The 24,153-nt window shown below is 36.6% G+C and overlaps 4 protein-coding genes and 1 long non-coding RNA gene across 5 annotated transcripts; 3 read left to right on the top strand and 2 right to left on the bottom strand.

The window, feature by feature from the left end:
- Position 1: 1 nt before the first annotated feature.
- Positions 2 to 667, bottom strand: LOC122416164 (protein PET117 homolog, mitochondrial). Its single transcript, XM_043428885.1, has 2 exons — positions 368 to 667; positions 2 to 260 (listed from the first exon to the last, which is right to left on the bottom strand). Exons 1-2 carry the CDS (start codon positions 457 to 459, stop codon positions 110 to 112), a joined length of 243 nt encoding a protein of 80 aa, XP_043284820.1. The 5' UTR covers positions 460 to 667; the 3' UTR covers positions 2 to 109.
- Positions 668 to 9,383: 8,716 nt separating this feature from the next.
- Tpt (tRNA 2'-phosphotransferase) lies at positions 9,384 to 10,283 on the top strand. Its single transcript, XM_043427862.1, has 2 exons — positions 9,384 to 9,521; positions 9,592 to 10,283. Exons 1-2 carry the CDS (start codon positions 9,489 to 9,491, stop codon positions 10,186 to 10,188), a joined length of 630 nt encoding a protein of 209 aa, XP_043283797.1. The 5' UTR covers positions 9,384 to 9,488; the 3' UTR covers positions 10,189 to 10,283.
- On the top strand, positions 10,275 to 13,215 carry LOC122415597 (speckle targeted PIP5K1A-regulated poly(A) polymerase-like). Its single transcript, XM_043427859.1, has 3 exons — positions 10,275 to 10,528; positions 10,952 to 11,037; positions 11,457 to 13,215. The coding sequence occupies exons 1-3, from the start codon at positions 10,275 to 10,277 to the stop codon at positions 13,181 to 13,183; spliced, it is 2,067 nt and encodes a 688-aa protein (XP_043283794.1). The 3' UTR covers positions 13,184 to 13,215.
- Positions 13,216 to 17,963: 4,748 nt separating this feature from the next.
- On the top strand, positions 17,964 to 21,080 carry LOC122415598 (venom serine carboxypeptidase). The gene is made up of 2 exons (XM_043427860.1): positions 17,964 to 18,769; positions 19,046 to 21,080. The coding sequence occupies exons 1-2, from the start codon at positions 18,461 to 18,463 to the stop codon at positions 20,162 to 20,164; spliced, it is 1,428 nt and encodes a 475-aa protein (XP_043283795.1). The 5' UTR covers positions 17,964 to 18,460; the 3' UTR covers positions 20,165 to 21,080.
- Positions 21,081 to 21,516: 436 nt separating this feature from the next.
- On the bottom strand, positions 21,517 to 23,744 carry LOC122415601 (uncharacterized). The gene is made up of 2 exons (XR_006261947.1): positions 23,620 to 23,744; positions 21,517 to 23,220 (listed from the first exon to the last, which is right to left on the bottom strand). It is a non-coding gene; the product is annotated as an uncharacterized lncRNA (long non-coding RNA).
- Between the last annotated feature and the right edge of the window lie 409 nt (positions 23,745 to 24,153).

Raw genomic sequence — 24,153 nt, 5'->3', positions numbered from 1 at the left:
ATGTTATTTTTTTTTTTATTAGTTATACTACGTCTTCATAACGAAGCAGTTCTAACTTATGTTTGTCCGCATAAAATATCGAAAGGATAAGAATTTGAATTTGCTTATTCTATGTTTTTCCTAATTCTTTTATAACATTCGGATTGTTTCTTTGATATTCCTTTGTTATATCTATCTGCTGCCCCAAACGGAACAAATTTTCGGCTTTTCGACGTTGTTGCCTCTCAATGTCACGTATAACTCCGATGTGCAATTGTTCCCTGAAAACATAAGAAACGTCATGAATTTCGCGCCTTTTTGAGGAATATGATACCCTAACCTACCGTTACGTGTTCACGAATGTTTCTCGTTATTCCAGAATTCTCACCTGTCGTAATTTTGCTTCCAATGCACGTATCCGATTATACTAATTGTGACTAAACAACTAGTTCCTAGAAAAGCTTTCGAGGTCCGAGACATTCCAGTTTATGTCAATTTTACCTTATCCTTTTATACTTGAAACTACGACTTCTGATATCTACAACTTTCCGTCTGCGGCTACGCACACTGACACACATTCACGTCCTGCACGTGTGCTTTCTTTCGGTGAATTTTCGATACGCTCACGTTCTCGCGATATCGAAGTTTCTGATCGATATTTAATTAATAAGAAACCTTTTACGACTGTTACGACATTGTGATTTTGGATTATTATTGTGTTCGTAACCCCTCTCAAGTACTTTATCGAGTGTCAAGAGGATTACAAACTTTACAATAAACGTTTGAATTTTTTCTTTATTTTTATTACTACATGAAACTTCCAACTTCAGAGTTCTGTCTTGCTATTTATAAACTGTCGTACAGCAAATACGTAGTTACGAAATCTCTCTGCATTGTGGATGGAAAATTATTAGACTTCAAAATCCGCTTCGGCAATCACCGATTTTTTGTATGAATTCTAAGGTCCGAACACGTGCTATAGTAAAATTCATTTTTGGTTTTCGTCTGTTCATTTCTTTAGCAACGCGCAAATATTCGGTAATTCTATCGCTTCAGTCTAGTCATACCACTGCTAATAGTTGAGACTTATAGTAATTAATATTATTGACATACGGAAAAAAATTATTTCTTATAAGTAAAATTTTCCATATGTAATCCTTTAAACGAATGTTCGTACTGAATTATAAAAATTTAAAAAAAGTTAGTCCAACGATTCGCGTAGTATCCCCAGGTTTACGTTTGGCAACACCGGTTCTCTTCGTCTTTTCGACCACTCGTGAGTGTTTAACCTCTTTTCTGCTGATCTGTCAAATTGAGGTTAGGACTACACTCAGCTGATGCCTTACTGTCATGTCTCTTTATCATAGCGAGTCGTAGAAAATCCCAAGGAGACTATAGGGAAGGAGTCCAATCTCTGTATTGGGCGCCTGTTAGAAAAACGTCCGTGAAAATGTCGGGAACCCGGGTTCGAGGAACGGCCACTCGCGTCGCATTGTCGTTTGTGTACGGATATATATAGTAATAAAATCAATGTCGTTGGTGAAACTGACCGCCATGGCGGCCGAATCGTGGATTTAAAGAGCTTTCGCGCCTGTCAAAAATTGTTGAATCAACGATTATGAGTGCTCGTAATCGAAAATACTAATATGTATTGTAATAATATTCTCCAGCAACGTAAAACCCTGTGCTTTACACATTCCAAATATCAGCTTATCTCCCCTCGTATGTCGCGCTGCTAAGAAAAACCATAGCATCCGGGAAATTGCCGGTTCACATACTCATGTCGAAAGAAATTTTTTGTCACAAATTTTTTTTTGCATGATATTTATGAATATTTTAAAATTATATTGATAACTATAGCTTTTGTGACCATAGTTACTGTTTCATAAAACCTTAACATATCAAGCGGCCCGGATAAGCCAGTAGCATTTTCTGCCGTTTAGGATATCATTAGCTTACGTGGTGTAATGGTTCAATGACGGGCTCATACTCGTGGAGTCCGCGGTTCAAATCCTCCTGTGATTTATTTTTTTTTCATCATAGATAGTTATTGTTCTGACTATAGCAGAAATTTTAAAAAATCAATTGATTTTGTTGAATTATGTTTTTTTCATTCATTCATATAAAAAATGACTGCAATATGTTAATTTATTTTAACAGCAATAGCCACTGTGTCAGTGTATTCCATTTTACAAAGATAGGTTAGACCACGGTTAGACCCACAAAAACTATCAACAGTGTCAGCTGGCAGCAACGCATGCGCGTATATAACGCGTACATAATGCGCATGCGTTAACCCGTACACTACCTGCAACAGCGCCGCTCGAGAGGAACCCTCTTTCCCGACACTTTTACGGACGTGTCCGATTGCCGAGATTGGACTCCTTCCCTATAGTCTCCTTGGAAAATCCAATGCCGGAAGTTCAAATTAAACTTAATATTCCGTAAAAAATAGGCCGATAAGGGCAACTTTTTTTGGGAGTATTAGATTACTACAAGTGTTAAGTATACGAATTGCAGTTTTTTTCCAGAATTTTATGGATTTCTAGGCAAATATACCCTTTTGTAGCAACCGGACGCTAGGTTTTTGTATGCTGTTTTGAAATTCCATCGCGAAAACCACCAATTTTAATAATTAATTTCTCTGAAATTAGGTCGATAACCGACCCTGAAATTTTACACAGCCCTTTATTAAAGGTTCAAGTTCAGCATAAAAATTTTTTTTTTAAATCTTATGAACTAAGCCTGGCGATAGAATTACCTTGTTGGCAGAATCAATTTTTCGATGTGACGAATGCGTAATTCGTCACCAGAGTGCGCTGATTTCTGCGCTAAGAACCGCGAATTTGCGAATTTCGTACTTTAGCATTTCATACTGATTTGATAATTTGATCATTGAAATATTAATAAATGAGAGGAACGTAACGGACTTGGGTGACTAATATATAAGTATAGCATAAACAATAACCGCTAGTCGATAAGAAATATGAACGTATTGACTAACTCATTCTTATAGTTTACATTATAATAATCTCCATACGTTGAAATGTATCGAAATAAGGCTTTCTTTGATTTCTTATATAAATAGTTTTAATATCCCAATACGATACTTTTACCCACTTTCATCTTATAAATATTAGGCTGAGACAAGTACATTTATATATATGCATGACGAGTTGCTGCCAGATCTAGAGTCGCGGCAGCGACTCTGAGACAAGTACATTTATATATATATGCATGACGAGTTGCTGCCAGAGACTCTTTACCGGAGCGATAGCGTTTCCAATTGTTTTCGAAAATTTTCAAAATTTGTTTTTTCAATAATTTATTAATTATAGCATTCCGGAGAAGATTATAAGTTGACATATTTTTTATTTTTTTTTTCTTTCGATTGTGACCTCTTCGAACTCTGTAGCTTAATGCGTTGTAGAGATATTAATTATTTATTTTTTAATTGCATCAAAAAATGGTCTCGGATTTTCGCACACATTTTTGATGTTTATTTGTTTTATTTAGTGACAAATCTGGTGCCATAATACATTTTATATATCTATATATTGTTTTTCTGGTGCCATAATGCAAATATATACCTACAATCTCAAGTAAAGATACACGGCCGTCTTGACTCGCTCTGCCTACAAAACTTCTTTTTAATACTTGGCGTCAAGACGCTGCCGAGTCTCTAGATATATTTTCGTTATGATATGACGTATGGTATGTTATAAATACTAACTAGATAAGGTTATAAAGATCGCGAATCTGATAGTTCACCGACACTGTTTCAATTTTTCCGGTTCTGTAGGAAAAATAGATAAATGCAGGACAATGATTTGCTAAAAGTGGTGAAAAAAAAGTGAAGAAGAAAAAAAAAGAAATAAAGGCCGAGGAATCCAACAGTGTTATATGTAATGGAGACAAATCGAAAATTGTCAACGACATTCGGATTGATGGTATAAAATATTAGAAACATTAGAAAAAAAATCCATGCCTCCGTTCTTTCTCATCAGCTCTCTCTCTCTCTCTCTCTCTGATTGTATCATCAGACTTGTCGATGTTTATTATTGGAGAATATAATAAAATAACCCAAAATAGGAATGTCGAAGGAGAGCAAGGGACTACAAAAGTATAGAAAGGCAGTATAAACGCATAATCTGTAAACGCATGACAGATTATTCGAAAGTACTTGATTACAAAATTTCTATTGGCAATTCGAAACTGAGGCAATCAATATTTTTTTTCGTTTTGCATTGGTGGATTTTTTTTCCATTAAAAAGATTAAATTGATCATAACGGAGAATTTTCACTTCAATTCCAACAAAGTAAAATCTAAGTTCGAAATAAAATATGTCCGCGTGTGTTTGAGAACAAAATTATGAACCTATTTATTATGCGATGGAAAATAATTTTTTTTTCAAAAAGTTTCAACTTTACAAAAAAATTTGATTAACAAAAATTGTTGAGAATCATCCAAAAAATACGTGTGACTATTTTCAGAATTTTAAAAATTTTTCCGAAAATTTTCAAAATTGAAAAATACAAAAATAGCTAGAAAAATTTTGAAAAAAATCACACGTATCCTTTAGATGATTCTCTATACTTTTTGTTCTGGAACATTTCTTTGTTATGTTGAGACTTTCGAGAAAAAAAATCATGCAAATTGCGAAAACCGCCATTTTGCGAAAATCAAGTGAGAAAAAAGTGTTCATCACCAGTGTTCTGGAAAGGTCAGTTATTGAGAACACTTTTGCTGGCGATAGTATGATTATTTGAGTACAGCAACAGTAACGGAAACCGATTTAAAGGAAATAAAACGTCGCAAATTCTTGAGTTTTCAATTAAAAACGAAAAAATAATGAAGATTTTGATTTAATTCTACAAAATAAATGCCATATTCTGAAAGAGCACCCTCAGAAACTTGCTATGCCAGATTTTGAAAATTTTATTTTTTGTTCCTCAGTTAAAACTGATGTGTACTCGAAATTGAGTGTCCAAAATTGTTATTTTACGCATTAATGGGTTAGTATGGTGATGCTATACGACATTTTGAGGGTAGGAGTATTGGACACTTTTTCCGTGTAGCAACATGCTTGTGAAGTAATTTCTGAAAATTTTAAGATTTTCCAAACGTATTGAGATCCACAGTAAAATCGTGACCACACACGCGGAAAAATTCCATGTATTATAAACGAAAAACTTCAACCCCCGTGGTCGAGGGTTGAGCATTGTTTTAAAAATATGAAAAAATTACAGCATTATTTTTTAATGTATTTCGAACCGATTTAGAGGGCGGAAACGGTAAAATTTTGACCCCAAATAACGACCACCCTAGTGTGTGTGAATATACCTAAACCAACTTTCATGTTCAATAAAACGATTTTTATTTTCAAAAAAACTGATTTGGCTTAAGGGGGTCACCCCCGGTAGGAGCCGCATTTTTTGGGGTTTTTCCCTGATTTTTTTGCGGCAAGGATAAAAAATATAGACTTTAGAAATTTGAAGGTTTCATTTAATGGTATTGAACTCTATGGTAGAATTTTTTAACTCTGATATTTCGGGTTTATTCGGTGTAAAACTACTTTAAAGGAAACCATCTGCATGGTCTCCACGATTCTGGAGGTTCCGTTTATCTGCGATCAAAAAACCAAGGAGCGTTTTGATTTGTAAAGCAGTGGCTATCGCCTGAACATACAGAATCATACAGAAATATTAAAAATTAAAGGATTATTGAGCTATGCAATATTTTGGAAAATTTAAATCAGGTGTTTCAAAACGGACAAATCCTTCAATTTTTCATATTTCTGTATGATTTTGATTCAGGTGATAACCACAGCTTTACAAATCAAAACACTCCTGCTTTTTTGATCTCAGATAAACCGATCCCCCGGAATCGTGGAGACTATGAAGAAACATATGGGTTCCTGTGGAATAGCATTACACCGAATCTACTAGAGATATCAGAGTTACAATTTCTACCATAGAGTTGAAATACCATTGAATAAACCCTTCAAATTTCAAAAGTCTATATTTTTTTTCCTTGCCGCAAAAAAATCGCGAAAAAACCCCACCAAAACCGGCTACCACACGAGGTGACCCTCTTATGTTGTATTTCATTATTCCAATCGATCAATATTGCGTTATCTGAAAAAAAGATTCGAGCGCCTTAGTCGTTGAAATCCTCTCGTTATTTAACGACTTAATCTCAACATTGAAATTGATAATTCGTTACAATTTTTTGAATTTTTAAATATATTAGCCGTAATTTGATTAAAAAATTTTTGGTCCCTTTTTTTCGATATCTCTTTCGACGAGGCAGAAAATAATTTTAATTATAAATTTTTTCAATAAATGTCGTTTCGCAAGTACACTCTGATGGGAGATAATCATTACCTAACATGAAGATTTTTCCCATATCCTGTAAAAATTTGTCAAGTTCATAGTGCACAAAAAGTAGTCAAATCAAATCATAAGTCACAGCACGAATGCTGTTGAAAAATTGGAGACAAGTACATTTATGTTTTATGTCACCTGGACAGTAGTCTCAGTGAAACCCCGTGTGACACTCATCATGTACTTCAAATCACAAATGTACAATGATTTATAAGAAGTTGTTCGATCTATTCTCTCGAAACTTGCTTCAAATGAGCAATTCATTACTAAAGGTCATAAATAAACCATTTCAAACGTAATTAATAAAAAAAATTGAATCTGCTAAATCTTGGTAATGTATGAAAAACGTTTGGTGTTCAAATGAACAAAACGTTGTCAAATAAATGCAAAAATGACGAGTACATCGGATGACGAATGAAAAAAATTAAAAACATAATGATATGTATTAAATAAAATTACGAAACCAACTGTAAATAATTTCAACAACACAATTAAGAAAAACTTTCACAAATCGTGAAAAAAACACTATATTTAGAAGAAATAAAAATCCGTAATTATATTGTAAAGGAAAAAAAAATTCAAATAGAACGTGAGAAATTCATTCCTACGGGAAGCATCCGGAACTTGAAAAAGTTCTAGTGAATCAAAAAGTTACCAAAAAATCGCATCAAAAGTAAAAGTCATTTGTTACTCTATGGTGGCAGAGACTTAGAAGAAAATCGATTCTTCTCAGACTTTCAGGATCCCTTGGTATTCACAATATTCGATGTCGATTTCGTGTCGGTACAAATTATGTTTAAATATGTGCTAAAAATACTTGTCCGGCCCATCACTTTTCATTCAAATTGCTCATTCAAATAAAAATCAAACTAGACTGTAATTAATGTATTATTTTTATGGAACTAGTATTAACGCTGCCGTTTCACGCCCACTTGAATTCGAACATCATCCCATATATGCTCGGCGGCAACTATCTCTTCGCAACAATTCACTCATGTTTTTATGTTGATTTTAACAAAGTGCTATTGTGTACGTGATGATAAAAAAAAACGAGATTGTACAGACGAATCCTCTCGAAAATTTATTAAAATGCGATTTATTATCAGTTGAATATCTTCAGTAATAGAATAGGTTAGTTGCTATAACAAATAAAATTCGTTTGAAGAAGGAAATGAGTAGTAAAAATTGCCGTCATTTCAATATAAACTGAGGAGTTAATTTGGAAGCTTGACAATTTTTATCGTCCGAAGGGTATTTTTTCATCAATATAGAATAATATCTCTTGTATATTATAGAAAAATTTGTTTGAATTTTTTATAATGAATGCAATCAAGTTAAAATCTCTTGGAGATAATTTTCTCTATTCTCTCTGTAGGCATACATGTGATCCATCAGATCTAGAAGAGCCCTGATTTTTATTACAGTCTCGGCGGCAGGGGTTCTCAATGAAATGAAATACGCACACCTGGGCCACCCGTGAATCGTTATGTTATCGTAGCCACCAAGGAGACTATAGGGAAGGAGTCCAATCTCGGCAATCGGACACGTCCGTAAAAGTGTCGGGAAAGAGGGTTCCTCTCGAGCGGCGCTGTTGCAGGTAGTGTACGGGTTAACGCATGCGCATTATGTACGCGTTATATACGCGCATGCGTTGCTGCCAGCTGACACTGTTGATAGTTTTTGTGGGTCTAACCGTGGTCTAACCTATCTTTGTAAAATGGAATACACTGACACAGTGGCTATTGCTGTTAAAATAAATTAACATATTGCAGTCATTTTTTATATGAATGAATGAAAAAAACATAATTCAACAAAATCAATTGATTTTTTAAAATTTCTGCTATAGTCAGAACAATAACTATCTATGATGAAAAAAAAATAAATCACAGGAGGATTTGAACCGCGGACTCCACGAGTATGAGCCCGTCATTGAACCATTACACCACGTAAGCTAATGATATCCTAAACGGCAGAAAATGCTACTGGCTTATCCGGGCCGCTTGATATGTTAAGGTTTTATGAAACAGTAACTATGGTCACAAAAGCTATAGTTATCAATATAATTTTAAAATATTCATAAATATCATGCAAAAAAAAATTTGTGACAAAAAATTTCTTTCGACATGAGTATGTGAACCGGCAATTTCCCGGATGCTATGGTTTTTCTTAGCAGCGCGACATACGAGGGGAGATAAGCTGATATTTGGAATGTGTAAAGCACAGGGTTTTACGTTGCTGGAGAATATTATTACAATACATATTAGTATTTTCGATTACGAGCACTCATAATCGTTGATTCAACAATTTTTGACAGGCGCGAAAGCTCTTTAAATCCACGATTCGGCCGCCATGGCGGTCAGTTTCACCAACGACATTGATTTTATTACTATATATATCCGTACACAAACGACAATGCGACGCGAGTGGCCGTTCCTCGAACCCGGGTTCCCGACATTTTCACGGACGTTTTTCTAACAGGCGCCCAATACAGAGATTGGACTCCTTCCCTATAGTCTCCTTGGTAGCCACGTTGTTTTAACGTCAGGTTACGGTCTCAAAGTGTTGTTTCATGCGGAGTGTAAACAATGAGGTGATTATCACCATCATTATTAATTCGTGTTTAATAATAATTATTATTATTATTATCATTAAACACGAATTAATCGCGTCATTGATAATTGATTCCTTCCACTTTTAACTAATTATTTTCATTCATAAATTACACTCCGCATGCATCAACACTTTGGGGATCATAACCTTAAATGTCAAGATGACGTATCGTACAACTACCCAAACAAGGCTTAGCGTATCTATTCGTATCTATTCATATGAGAATGAGAACCCCTGCCGCCGAGACTGTAATTTCTGATTTATCGACGAAAAAGCTTATTGCGACATCTATACCTTGTTTCTATAACTATCTTACCCCATTTTTTTCGGCTAGTGACTTTGGCCGACCGGAAATAGTGACGGCGGCCATTTTCGGCCAATCTAGTCTCTACCCTTGAGATATTGAAGAGAAATTCGCAAGGCGAGTTTCAACTCCTTATCAATCGAACCCACCCAAAACTAAATCATTCGAAATAATAGTTACTATAATTCCCGCTCGGAGCGTTACATCGATGCCTCTGCAGCAAGTCTCACTACTTGAAAACGTATTTATCTATAACCTTCAAAGTTCTTTATCTTTGTTTCTTATTGCCATACTTAAATTTTTGTTTTCAGGCAGCTATTGAGCGAGACATTAGACTCAGCAAGAAATTGTCGTATTTCTTAAGACACGGAGCCTTTGAAGCAAAAATTGTGATAAAACCTGATGGTTACACCAATGTGATTGAACTCCTAAAGAATCATTTACCTGGCTATCATTTGGACGATATCAAGAGAGTCGTGAGTAACGACAATAAGCAGCGATTTGCTTTGAGTGATCAAAGTGGTGTGTTGGAGATAAAAGCAAACCAAGGTCATTCCATAAAAGAAGTTAATCAGTTGGAGCTGAAACTAGTGGAAAATCCAAACTTTGACATAATCCACGGAACTTTTTTGAACTGCTGGCAGAAAATTAAAAGCAAAGGATTGTCTTGTATGAAAAGAAATCACATTCACTTTTCTAAAGGCTTAGATTGTGTTTATTGTATGAGACAAAATGCAAATCTATACATTTATATTGATTTTCATGAAGCAACAAGAAGCAATTTGAGGTTTTTTGAATCGGAGAATGGTGTTATTCTGTGTGCTGGCAACGAGCAGGGAATACTAGAGGTTAAATACTTTAAAAAAGTTGTTACACGACAGGGAGAAATTCTTTACTGCAAATCCTGAAATTCGAATGAAGATTGACATCAATTAAGCTCTTTTTATCGCCAAAAGATTAGCGCAAATAAAATTCTTTGTGAACACAAAAAAAGATGAAGAAACTTTGCGATGTTTGTAATATTGAACTGGATGAAAATGACTTCCCAAATCACTTGAAAGGGAAGAGGCATGTAAAAAATGTTAAATCTGCAAATTACCAGAAACGGTTTTTGGAGAGATCCATTTACGTTTCTCGGATGCCACCTAATTTAAGCGTTGACAATGTTGCTAATTTCTTCAAACAATTTGGTGTCGTCGAGAGATGCAAAGTTAAACCGCATTTCGCCATTGTGGAATTCCAAAACAAGTACGTAGATTTGTTGTCATCGACTTTACCATTTTGGTAAACGCACCTTTCTGTTTTGTTTTAATATTGTTGTCCTGTACATTTGGTCGGAGAAAGATTTCTCAAATTTTGAAGGATTTTCAATGAAAACCCATGGATTGAAAAGTAATAACGAGAATAGATAAAATAATCTAAATTGAAGATGGAACAGATAATTTATTTTATATTCGGATGATGCATTTTACACTCTGATTATGAGTTCGTGTAAATCTTGCTTCCTTCATTTTTTTTTACAATAGAGTTTTATGCAACTTGAAGGTTTTGAAAAAATTTGTAGTAGCTTTTACAAATTTAAACTTGTTCCACAAATAATGTTTATCAAAATTATTTTCCGAGTACATGAACGTATGTACCATTGTGAATAAAACATTTCTTTTAATGTAGAGATGCGGTGAGCTGTGTACTGAGACAAAATGTTTGGATGGGGCCGTATAAACTCCAAATTGGACAAAGAAAATGGAATAATCCAGGTATGCAAACGAATTTTTTTTTTTCATTAATTAAGTGATAAATATATATTCGACTATCCAGAGTGTAATAGTAGTGTAAATGAAAAATGTTAAGGGCAATGGAAATAAGTTCATAATTTACGTAATTCATGTTATGAAACTCGCAATATTAAGTGCAGAAATTATTTGGAAAAGAAAATCAACTATTTTATTGAAAAAAAAGTTGTCATCATTCAAATCTTCGTATATTGTCCAGTTTCAAAGTTCAAAATTTTCAGAAGTTAATTTATTTGTGATAAAAATAAAATATCAATGATACCGAATAAAATTTTAAAATAAAAGAAAAGCTGTTAAAGTTTGATGACAATTGATTCGCGCGGCGATTTTAAGTACAACTCCCTACACGTTTTTTTTACTATTGAGACCATTTTTAATGTTAGGTCCAACCGACTCGAAGCCGGATGGAAAAAATCCAGAAAAAGTGGTGAGCGAGATAGTATTTGCTGATCTGAAGACGAAACTCCAGGAGGAAACAACGTTGGAAGGTGAAATTTCGACTTTCTTAGAAACTGTGCAACTGCGTGAGGATGAAGTTGACAAAAAGTGGCATGCGGTCCATGCCAGTTTATGGGATGCGCTGAAGCCAATATTTCCAAGATGTGAAATAAATCGTTTTGGTTCATCAATAACGGGGTTATGTTTCAAAGGTAGTGACGTTGATATATACTTGAACATAAGAGAGCCGATAAACAGTGATGATTGTAAGACAGGTTGGACACCAAAAACGATATTCAGAGAAGTGAAATTTTATTTGTACAAGAGAAAAGATATTTTCGAGAGAATAGTACCGATTCCGAAAGCAAAAACACCGATAATCAAATTCTGTCACTCGCCCACATCGACCAACTGTGATATATCGTTTAAAAACAATCTCGGAGTGATAAACAGCCAGCTAATAAAACGTTTGCTCTCCGTCGATGTCCGGCTGAAACCACTCATGATGATTGTGAAATTTTGGGTGAAAACTTCCGAGTTATCGGGTCATGGTAAATTCAACAATTACGCGATCATAATGATGGTTATTTTCTATCTTCAGCAACCAGAAACAAAGATGTTACCGAGCATTGCGGATTTGTTAAAGAATTGTGACGTCGCGTACCAGTGCGATCAGTCAGACTTCAATCAGAGCATTAAATTTCCCTGTTCAGAGAATATGTTGAGTATCACGGAGTTGCTTACCGGTTTCTTCAAGTTTTATCTCCATTTTCCATTCGATAAAAAAGTCATCTGTCCGTTGGACGGTCACGCACATTCGCGTACTGAATTCGCGAAGATTCGCGCCGAAGAAGCACCCGACACTGACCCCTTGCAGCTGAATCATCCGATCTATTTGCAAGATCCGCTAGAACTCGACTGGAACATAACTTGTGGTGTTACAGGCAAAGCTCTCGTCGCCTTTCAGACTTATAGCGCAGTTGGTATCGAGGTTTGTGAGCGCGCGTTAAAAAATAAGGACAAACCGTTTCTACTCTCGTTGTTCACGACTTTACCCGCGCCTCTCGAAAATCAAGCTTCCATAAGAATCGCAATTTATGCTTTCAAGTCTTTGGGTGCTGGTTTGCCACCAGATTTCGAAACGCGAAATGACATCCCGGACAAAAAGATATTCGCCGCGAATCATTGGTACGCGCTGACCCAGAGTTTTCTCGAAGACACGCTCAAAAAGGTTTTCAAATTGGATGTTCAAACCATTAAACAATCTCACGATGCAAAACAGCGGAAAATGGAAGAAACTTCCGACGTCCATTCGAACGACATGGACGAAATTTTACTCAAATGCACCGGTAATCGTTGCCTCATCGCCGGCCGCAAAATCAAAAGCTTTTGTATCGATCCAAGCCTCAACCCGATCGATAAAGAAGCTCTCATTTCCGACGAATTGCTGAACAAACAAATAGAGAACGGCATCAAACCCACTAAAATTGACTTCACTTGTACCATTACCAGAGGACAGAATCCTATGCGATTAATCGCACGGATAAAGGATCGTAACAGTACGAAAAAGAGCTTTAAACAATTTGCCTCTTTCTTGAAAACCAAGTTGCCAATTATTATTAATAAGGAATTGTCACACACCTTACAGTACAAGAAAACTATGAATTTGTAACTCGATTAATAAAATAATACCGATTCAGCCTAGATATATCATCCATTCGTTTGGTTTTTGTACTCCGATGCCTGGTTTATACGATCTCGCTTTTTTGTTTTATTTATGACGAAAATCTCAAGGATGAATCTGTTGATTCGCCAGTTGAAAAATGCGTATGCTAGAATTGCAAAAACTCGTTCTAATTGGACACGAAAAATCGGATGCATTGATACTAACTGCGTGCTTTCCAATTAGCGCACAAACGAGCAGAGTGCAGTGCCATATTAGTTTAGTAATTTTTTATGATTTATTACGTAAACCGCTGTGTGAACGGCTTCCGCTCATGTTGTCTCTTTGAATTGTACCATTTTGTTCTGGCGTGTATAGGCTGCCCTCGTTTCATGTTTGATACCGTTTTCCACACGATTTCTTTCATTTGTTCGTTTTTAAATTCTAGACCGTTGTCCGCGTTCTCCGCGTTTTGATCTTTCTTCCCAGTTGGGTCTCTGTATTTCTCAAGAAACCCTCAAAAAACATTGATGTTTCAGACTTTTGTTTCAGGAAATAAACGAGTCTGTAATGTGAAAAATCATTGAGAAGGAAATACCTTGATCCACTAACAGTTAAATATTCCATTGGTCCACAAAGATCAGCATGAACGAGATCACCAGGTGCCTTTGATTTCGATGGACTAATTTTAAACGGTTTTTTGGTCATTTTTCCTTGAGCGCATCCTTCACAGTACCAATCTTTCGTTGATCTTGTTTCGATATTCCATTCTTTCAGAATCATACGCACGTGCGGAATATTTTGATGCCCAAGTCGTTCGTGCCATAATTTTAGTGAACCGCTGTCACTGATTTGTGCTTGTTCTTGCTGCGAGATGACACACACTGTGAACTTTGATGATATGGTTTGAATTTCATCTTGTAGAGGTCTTTGTGGCGGTCGCCGATGACATAGAAAAAAGATTGTATTTTAAATCTGGCACGTATAGAACTGGGGTGAGGTGATTCCGCTTCCGCTGAAAACCGTTAAATGAAAAAATGTCTATTTCTCCAAAACCAGGGGATTCGATTATTTCATTTCCCATTCTCACTTGCGTTGGTTCCCATAGTTTTTGATAATTAACGAACCAATCACGTGATTTGATGACATGTGTTGACTCGCTCCAGAATCTATAAACCAATTTCCAAGTGTTCTTTAGAAATAAATGTATGCGCTTCGACGAATGCTTCCAACAAAAGCATTTCCTCTTGATGTATCTTTCATGTTTACTTGTCTGTTCTCTGACGAAGCCTTTTGTCTTGTATGACACTCATTTTTCCAATGTCCTGGTTTTCCACAGTAGTGACATTTTCCAGGCTTTTTCCCGGTTTTACCTCTTGAATCGCTTTTATATTTAGCATTCGCGGAAAAAGCATTGTTACCTTCACTTTCAACTGTACTAACACGAATCTTCTCCATTAACAGCCTCGATATAATATTGTTCAGCGTGCGTTGATCTTCGCTCGTTGACTAGCATGCCGTAGCAAAATGTCTAAGAGAAGGTGGAAGAGTTAATAATATTTTTGTTATTACCATGCTGTTCGACACAGCCTCTCCAAGCACAGAAAGTCTGAATGCGAGATCCTTAATCTTTGCAATATGTGTGGAAATATCATCATCTGCGCATCCCTTACGAGAGAAAACCATTTTTGTTGTAACATGTGCTTTGACGCTTCGCTTTTATTTTCATATAATCTCGCGAAGCTTAATCCACATATCGCATGCTGAATCACTGTTCATAACATGTAACATGCACCTTGGACTCACCGTCGTTACAATCGATCTTTGTGTCAAACCGTCAAGTTTTTGCCATTTTATTAAATTTCTTGACATGTGCCGTTGTTGCATCGGCGTTCATATTTTGTGCCGGTTGCGGCTTGAGCAATGTTCCTTCTAGGATCTCGGCTGCACTTATTGCAAAATTTTGAACTCGCACTTGCAATTTTCATGCTCCCCAGTTTTCTTCTCCTGTGAGTTTCTCGATTTTCGCGAAATCGTTTTTCATTGCGGTCATGTTTGCACTATTGCACGTGGCTGGCTGACCTTTTCTTTAAGCCTTTATGGAGTAAATCAAGTAGACCGTTTTTTTTAATTTTTTTATTTTTATGTGCCTGGGCCCATAACCTGTTATTTATCAAGAGAGTTTATTATCTTAATCTAATAAATCAATCAAACTCTGTTAATAAACAACAGTCTTTGTTTGAAAACACCTCGCATAAACCTGTTTATTATTTCATCTTTTGAGAAATTTCCCGATATACTATTAATGATATAGCAGCTCGGTCTGAATTAAGGGTGCCATACGCTGTCCCTGCTTTAAAACGTTTTGTTAAAAATTGAATAATTTTAGACGTATCAGTATTAAATAAATCATAATTGTTGTTTTTGGTAAATAACCACCACTGTTTAAGGGAAGATTCGTATTGAATAATTGTTGATTCTGCAAGTGAGTGTGCTATAACCCCTGTTGCTTCACATGTGAGACCTTTTCCAAGGAAGGCGTGCTGGATAAGAATCCTGCCACCAGGGAAAACTTCTGGCTCAAGAGATGGGACTTCTCTCTGCAAATGAAATTGGAGGTTTTTTAAGGAGGGTGGCTACTGACGATACAATGTTGCCATGCTAAACCATGTTAAATACATTAAAAATTTCAAAATGATAAGAATTTAATAAAATTTGGTTAACATATTCTTTAGGGCCAAATTTGACAATACAATTTTTTTAAGATTTTTCTTTTGTACAGTTATCGAGTAATTGATCACTAAAGTTCACGTGTATAAGCATAGCGTTTCCATATATATATAGGTATACATTCCGGGCATAAGAAATCTGCTTTAATGCGTAATTACTCGATAACTAAGCAGAAGAAAATTTGGAAAAAAATGGTGTCTTCGCACTTGATGTTGAAGAACATTATCACCAAATTTGATCAATTTCTTATCATTTAGACGAGTGTAGCCACCCTCCTTAAGCAATGATTCGAACAGTGGATACCACAACTGAGTAGGCCGCCAGTGTGACATCACTACAATTCCAAAAACATTGTCCACGATACATTTTTTAAGAGTTGGTAAAATTAGTGCAAATGAAGAAAATGCGTATAGTTTTTCTTTTTTTCCGCGAAACTGCGAATGCATCTATTCGAAATACATTTGGATTGGGAAATCTAGAACAAAATACCTTTTTTGTTGCATCTGCAGCAAAAAGATCAATAGTAAAGGATCCAAATTATTTATTTATTTCGTCAAAAACTTCTTTAGATAATTCCCATTCCGTGTCAACATTTGTAATTCTTGAAGCTAAGTCAGCATACATAACATTTTATTCAAACCATGACCATATTTGACGTGCTAGCTCGCTCAGAATTGGAAACTGGACTCCTCCGGTCTTATTCACGTAAGCTCTTGCTGTGGCATTATCAATTCTCAAAAGTATTTCACAATTACAGGCAAAACTTTTAAGAGCGAATAAAGCGGCCAAAAGTTCTAAGTAGTTAAGGAGTTTCGGTGCAGGTGATACAATGATCGCCATACAATGTTGCCATGCTAAACCATGCTAAAAACAAAAAATTTCAAAAAGTTCAGAATTTTATAAAATTTGGTGAACATATTCTTTAGTGACAAATTTGACAACACAAATTTTTTAAGATTTTTCTTCTACACAGTTATCGAGTAATTGATCACTAAAGTTCACGTGTATAAGCATAGCGTTTCCATATATATAGGTATACATTCCGGGCATAAGAAATCTGCTTTAATGCGCAATTACTCGATAACTAGGTAGAAGAAAATTTTGAAAAAAATTGTGTTTTCGCACTTGATGTTGAAGAACATTATCACCAAATTTCATCAATTTCTTAATATGTAGACTTCTATACCGAAACTCCTTAATATGCTGTTTTTAATTTTATTATCCCACCAGGCATTTATTGATTGCCCCTCGCAGTGAGCGCCCCAACCTGTTAAAGAGGCGTCAGAAAAAATTTCGATTTTGTATTCCAAAGTGCTTATTGGATTCACCCCAATTTGGCTATTTATTCTCCACCATCGTAAATCTTCTAGTTTTTCACTAATGGTCATATGTCCTTCATAATTTCCATCGTTTATTACACCGGCACACAAAAAAAAATGGTCAGTAACTAGAACCAGACCCATCAAACTCTACGTATTTTGGTCCGCTGCCAATAGTTTCGAGATAGGATAAACCGAGTTTAAACTCAGATTAATGTTGGAGAAGACGGGCATCAGATAACAAATAGGCCCGACGCGTTTGAAAAATTTGACCTTTTGAGATAATGTCTTCTCGAAGTTTTGATCTATCAAGGTTTCGCATTTTCCGAGTTCTGATAATCTTAACCTTTCATTTGTGAATATAAAATGCGCGAATGTTAATCTATTAATGGCCGTTTTCTCCAACGTTAATCTGAGTTTAAACTCAGTTCATCCTATCTCGAAACTATATGAAATTATGAAAAAAATTGAACTGAGTTTGAACCGCGTCGGAGAAAACGGCCATAAACGGTTATTCTCGAAACTTCCCACTGTAATGCCCGTTTTCTCCAACGTTAATCTAAGTTTAAACTCGGTTCATCCTATTTCGAAACTATATGGAAAAAATTGAACTAAATTTGAACCGCGTCGGAGAAAACGGCCATAAGAAGTTCAGCCCTTCAGGAACCCAACTTCCTAGTAAAACAATTTTTTTAATTTTGGACCTTCTAGTTATAAGAAGTCTAGTTCTTTTGTCTTATGTTTTTATGTCGACGTTTTATTAGTCGGTCTTATGATTTTTATCGTTTTATTCCTGGGTGTATTTTTAATTCCGGTTCAACAATAAATCGGTCAACAAACCCCAGACACAAACAAATTGGTGTCTGGTATAACTTTGTATGGGCTATATTTTAATACCTTTTAACATATACACCAGGATATACACGACCGCCTTGAGTCGGCAGTTGCCCTAACCTCAATTTTGCGAAAACACAGCCAACACACCCAAGTGTGTTTACATTTTTTTCGCTTGTCATCGGTGTCATCGGTCATCGTCCAGTAGTCATAGCGATAAAAAGTAATGTGATTGTTGAAAAAAAAGTTTTGCCTCGAACCATTGCCCTCTTTTATCGCGGATTCGAGAGGTCGCGTCTCTAATTTTTGTTCGTAAGAATATTAAACGACGCAGTATTGCGTTAGATCAGGCAATAAACGATCGCAGTCGTGGTTTTTCCATACACAAAGACCCACTGGAAAAATGAATTTCCAACCAAAATTTATGTTCATTTTCGTACTTGTGAGTTTCGTGATTATTTGTCAAAACTCGGAAGCTTTCACCAACGTTTATCCCAAGTTAAAGAGCTTTCCTTTGAGTAAAAAAGACGCAAAAGATGCAGGAAACCCTCTGTTTCTCACTCCCTTAATAGAAAAGGGAAATATCCAGGATGCGAGAAAACAAGCAACCGTCCAACACGAAGAAATGAAAGATGTCAATAGCTATGCCGGATACCTCACAGTCAATAAACAATTCAACTCCAACATGTTTTTCTGGTTTTTTCCTGCACAGGTACGGATTTCCTCATTTTTTAAAATTTTTTATACTTTTTTACAAATTGATTGTGCCTCATTACAAGATTGCAACTGACATCCAAGTTCAAGTGTTTGGTAAAGTTTTAATGAAGTTTCTTCCTACGAAATCAATTGAGCTGAAGGGAACAACTTCTTTTGCCAACGAGCTGTCAGAGATCCGAACAGTCAAAATACATCTAATTTTATAGAGCATCAAATTTTCAATCAAAATGCTTGCATTTTGCTATGGTGTAACGTTTAAATTCTCTTCCAGGTAAATCCGAAACAAGCTCCCGTTGTCCTGTGGCTCCAGGGTGGTCCGGGAGCCTCGTCTCTCTTTGGTCTCTTCACGGAGAACGGACCATTTTTTGTATCGAGCAACAAAACCCTCCAGCTGAGAAAGTATTCGTGGAGCGCTCATCACAATTTGATTTACATAGACAATCCAGTGGGAACAGGTTACAGTTTCACAGAGAATGATGCAGGTTATGCGACGAACGAGACTCAAGTGGGTCTGGATTTACATACTGCGTTGATTCAGTTTTTCCAGCTCTTCCCAGAGCTGCAAAAAAACAATTTCTTTGTGACAGGAGAGTCTTATGCCGGTAAATACGTTCCAGCCCTTTCGCTGACAATCCATCAGCTCAATCCTACTGCGAAAATCAAAATAAACCTGAAAGGTTTGGCAATGGGAAACGGACTGACCGATCCTGTGAATCAGCTGCTTTACGGTGATTATTTGTATCAGTTGGGTCTGATAGATTTCAATGGCAGGACTCAATTCCACACCATGGAAAAGCAAGGCAAAGATCTGATAAACGGGCACAAATACGACGAGGCTTTCGAGGTCTTCAACAAGCTCATAGACGAAGATCTCAACGCCTCGCCTTCTCTCTTCAAAAATTTAACTGGCTTCAATTTTTACTTCAATTATTTACATACCGACGACAACCAGGACATGAATTCTATGGCCGAATGGATTCAGCGAGTCGATGTCAGGCGCGCGATCCATGTCGGAAATTGCTCTTTCGACGTTGAGGCCCAGAAAGTTGAGACTTTTCTCAAAAATGATATCACTCGCTCCCAAGCCAGTGCCGTTGTTGAACTACTCAAACATTACAAAGTCCTTGTATATAATGGACAACTGGACATCATCGTTGCTTATCCACTGACCGAAAACTATTTGTACAACTTGACTTGGTCCGGCGCTGAACAGTATCGCAAAACTCCAAGAAAACAGTGGCACGTCGAAGGTGCTTTGGCCGGATACTCAAAAACGGTTGAAAACCTGACGGAAGTTCTGGTCAGGAACGCCGGTCACATGGTGCCTTCTGATCAACCCCAATGGGCCCTTGATCTCATCACAAGATTTACTTATGGCAAAACTTTCTAACAATTTCCCCCTTTTTTTACATTTTCTTTTACATTTCTTTTTTTACATTCTTTACATTTTGCAACCCTCACTCGGGACTCCTACGATCGATTTTTCGGAACGTGAACATCACAACAGGGTCGAAAATGACTCAAATTTTATCTTCAGTCTGAAAAGTTCGCGTTTCAAATAACGAGCTTTAATTATAGACAATTCTCTTTGTTTTTTCATAACGAACGGAATAGCAAACGCTCGAATTTTATTTGTTGAAGATTTGGCCACGAAATGTCCATAGAACGAAACAAAAGTTCGAAAAAGTGGATTCCTGCTCTATAACTTCGCTCGTTTTCGTCCCGTTGTGAACTGGAGTTTTGACCAGAATCTCAAAACAGCAATTGCCAAAAATCTTAATAAATTTAGCCACAATCGAACCCGCATTAGTACGACAAACATTCCGAGCTTATATCTTCGTAACATGAAAAGAATTTCACGATTTTTTCAAATACTCGATTTTCCTTCTGTTATCAAGAGCTCAGAAGTGAGATTAAATTTTCGTGTTGTTTCGTTGCATTTTTCTCAAAACTTTTCACGTTATCAGAACTTTTAGAAGATGAACAAACTCATTGGACAAAATGAAAAAAAAAAAGTGTTGCGTTCCTACTTTTTTATCATCTTTTCAATCCATTTTTCCAATGAGTTTTTCCCCGAATATCATTTTTCATAATCCCTCGCCGATGACTAAATTAATTAAGATTTTTTGCATGCTGTTTCAGTATCAAAAAATCTTTCAACTCGAAATTCTCTTAATTAGTCTTAATATTCTTATCTCAAGGGTGTTAAATTCTGCAAATACCTCAATCCATGACAGTGGAGCCAAGTGATAATTATATTGTAATTAGAGGCTGTTTGAATATTAAATAAACAGAGTAATTTCTTACTTAGAATTTTTTCATTTCAAAAACAAACAATTCCCACTTTAATCTTATCTCATATTCTGACTTGAAGAATAATAAACGATTAAATCGTCAAGATCGAAGATTCGCGCATGCGATACGATAATATTTTTATCATCGAAGCAATTTTCGTTATTATTTATTTAAGATTGTCAAATGCGAGCGAGCGTGATCATAAATTTCATTAAAAGTCATCTCATTATCCCCCCTGTGAGGGCTGCGCCTCCCAGGTAGGGGTTCAACATTGTTTCGTCTTTTTTTTCTCCATATTACGTCGATTCACTGAAATCTTATTTGTTCTTCAAATTCATAGCAAATGATAAGAATCCGATGGAATTTTACGGCTGATAAAGTATTGGCTCTAGTTAAAATGAAGAAAAAAAAGGAAAAAACCAGCATTTCAAGACTAAACTCCGAAAATTTCATCAAAATTTTTATTCAATTGTTTGCATAGGTGTTTTCCAACGGAACTGAAACCGTGTTCATTCCATTGAAAATTAACGAATTTACATTGGAGAATCACTTAGGGAAATGAGATCGAAATTATGTTGTATTATATAATTAATTATGTTGATTAATGTATATTTATAATATTTCTAGGTTCCATTCGATTCGGGAAGCTGATAAGCGGTGAGTTATCAATGTTGTGTTATGTTCACCCTTCGATCACCTTCTCACCGAATGAGATCGTCAATAAAGACTTTGGCGAGGTTTATAAGTCGGTGGAGATGGATGAACGAATCATCCGGATTCTCGCTCTAAGAGGGTAATTGCGGAACGAGCTGCTAAAAAAATTAAAAGTTAAAAGACGAGGAAGAAAAGAAAATAAATTTCCTAAGAAATAATATGCTGCGCAAGTGCTGCTCGTCGGTCTCGTTGTCACTTCCGAGAATGCTGCGAGCTACTCCGATTTTTATTAGAGATGGAAACTCCTTGGAGGGAACCAAGACAACCTGGGCGCTGGAGAATCACTTTATCTTACGCCCTTCCTCGAAACTGAACTGGCTGAGACTGTGAAAGAAGAAGCGAAAGTAAATCATCCGGAGATGCTCGGGGTTGAGAGCTACACCGGTTATTTCATGGTCAATCCACTTTGCAATTCGAATTTGTTTTCTTGGTATTTTCCTGCTCAGGTAAAAACATTTTTGAGCCTTTTTTTTATTCGCGATTTTAAAAGCTGTAAGCTTCTATTTTGTTATTTGAAATTCTCTGAAAAATTTTTTGTCCAAATGGCCTCGCTGTACAAAAACAAAAAAATTTTAATGTCTACTTGAATTAGGCTGACGTCAGAGATGCAAATGTACTGTTCATTATCAGGAATTGGTTCATTTACCTTCGAGGTAAATCCTTGACCCAAGAAGTCACTTCAATAACGCACAAAATAGATTGAATTTTGAATGTTTTGCAGAAAAGATAATATTTGTGGGAATTTTTCCCTCAATCGCACACCTGAGACGTTTGAGGACATTTATTCGATTGATTTTACCACATTTTTTTAAACGTTCAAAACGAAGTGAAACGCCAGTCGACGTCAATGGCAGTTGTTCCCAATTCGTTCATGAATAGAAATCATTACTGAAAATGTTTGAATATTTTTTGGGACAAGTCTGAAGGTAGTTGGATCAAAAGGTGTTTTAATTTGGTGTGCCAAAAATTTATCGAAAAATCAATAAAAATTTCCCACTCGAACGATTGCACTGAGGAAAATTTTTTTTTTTTAACGAATAAAATTGAAAATTTTTGCAGGAGAATGCAGCGAATGTTCCGGTAGTGTTGTACCTCGAGGGTGGACCAGGCGTGACTTCTCTCTTCAGTTTGTTTTTCCAAAACGGTCCATTTTCGCTGGGATCTCAGAAGGGGAGTCTGAAGTTATGATCCGAGTCCTAAACGAACAAGTACAACGTGATTTACATTGGCAACCCGGTCGGGACCGGTTACAGTTTAATGTATTGGGACGGAGATCCAGATCGGGGACGATCTGTGAAACGCCATGGTTCAGTTTTTCAGCTGTTTCCAGCGCTCCGCTCCAATGATATCTTCGTGACCGGCGAGTCTTACGCTGGCAAATACGTTATCTACGAGGTTGGTCTCGTCGACGCGCACAGCAGGGAGCAATTCCTGGAACTTGAGAAGCAAGGCAGGGACTTGATCCTCCAGCAGCAACACTCCGCGGCTTACGAGGTCATCGCGAAAATGGTGGGGCCGGGTTGAAGTTCCGAACGGTGAGAAATCAGAAGGCTCAAAAGTCCGAAAATCTAGCTGGGACTCGAAATATATAGATATACCGCACTAGCGAGATTTTCGGACTTTTGAGCCTTCTGATTTCTCACCGTTCGGAATTTCAACCCGGCCCCAAAATGGTCAAGAGCAAAAATTCTCTTTTGACAAATTTGACCGGTTACAACTCTTACTACAACATTCTCAATACCGACAACGAACGTCGCTCTACTCGAGCACTGGAGCATCCTCATCTACGCCGGCGACCTCGGCATCGTCTGTTCTTACTCCTTCATTCAAAATTACCTCCAAAAATTGTCCTGGTCCGGAGCCGAGGAATTGAAAACCTCCAAGAGACAATTGTGGCGCGTCGCCAGCGGCGAACTCGCCGGTTACATAAAAAAAGCTGACAAACTCCGCGAGGTCCTCGTCCGGAATGCTGGACAGTTGTCCTCCCTCGATCAACCCCAATAGACTCTTGAATGAACTCCTGGAAAAATTCACTCACGGATCCCTTTAGAAATTAACGTCCTCGAAGACAAAACCATCGTGTTCTTGAAAACTTCGTTTCGCAGCCCTTGAAAACTCTTCACTCTCGAAAAACTTTTTCATTCTACTCGTTATCGAAGAGTCCAAATAATGTGCTCAAATTTTCTTCTTAAATATTATGCAATCAAAAATCCCTCATCGAACCTTGATTTTACTCGTTTTTTTCACGATTATTTGCTTCGATTCAATCGCCTAAACTCCATCGAAGCCCGATGTTCGCGGAAAAGTAGAAAATTCTTCAAAAATTTCTCACATTCCGTTAATCTTTTATTCCAACCACCACGTCAGTAT

This window comes from Venturia canescens, chromosome 9 (assembly GCF_019457755.1).
Source record: "Venturia canescens isolate UGA chromosome 9, ASM1945775v1, whole genome shotgun sequence".
NCBI classification, from domain to species: Eukaryota; Metazoa; Arthropoda; class Insecta; order Hymenoptera; family Ichneumonidae; genus Venturia; species Venturia canescens.
The sequence above is the reverse complement of the archived record's forward strand: the minus strand, read 5'-3'. Positions and strand labels throughout refer to the sequence as shown.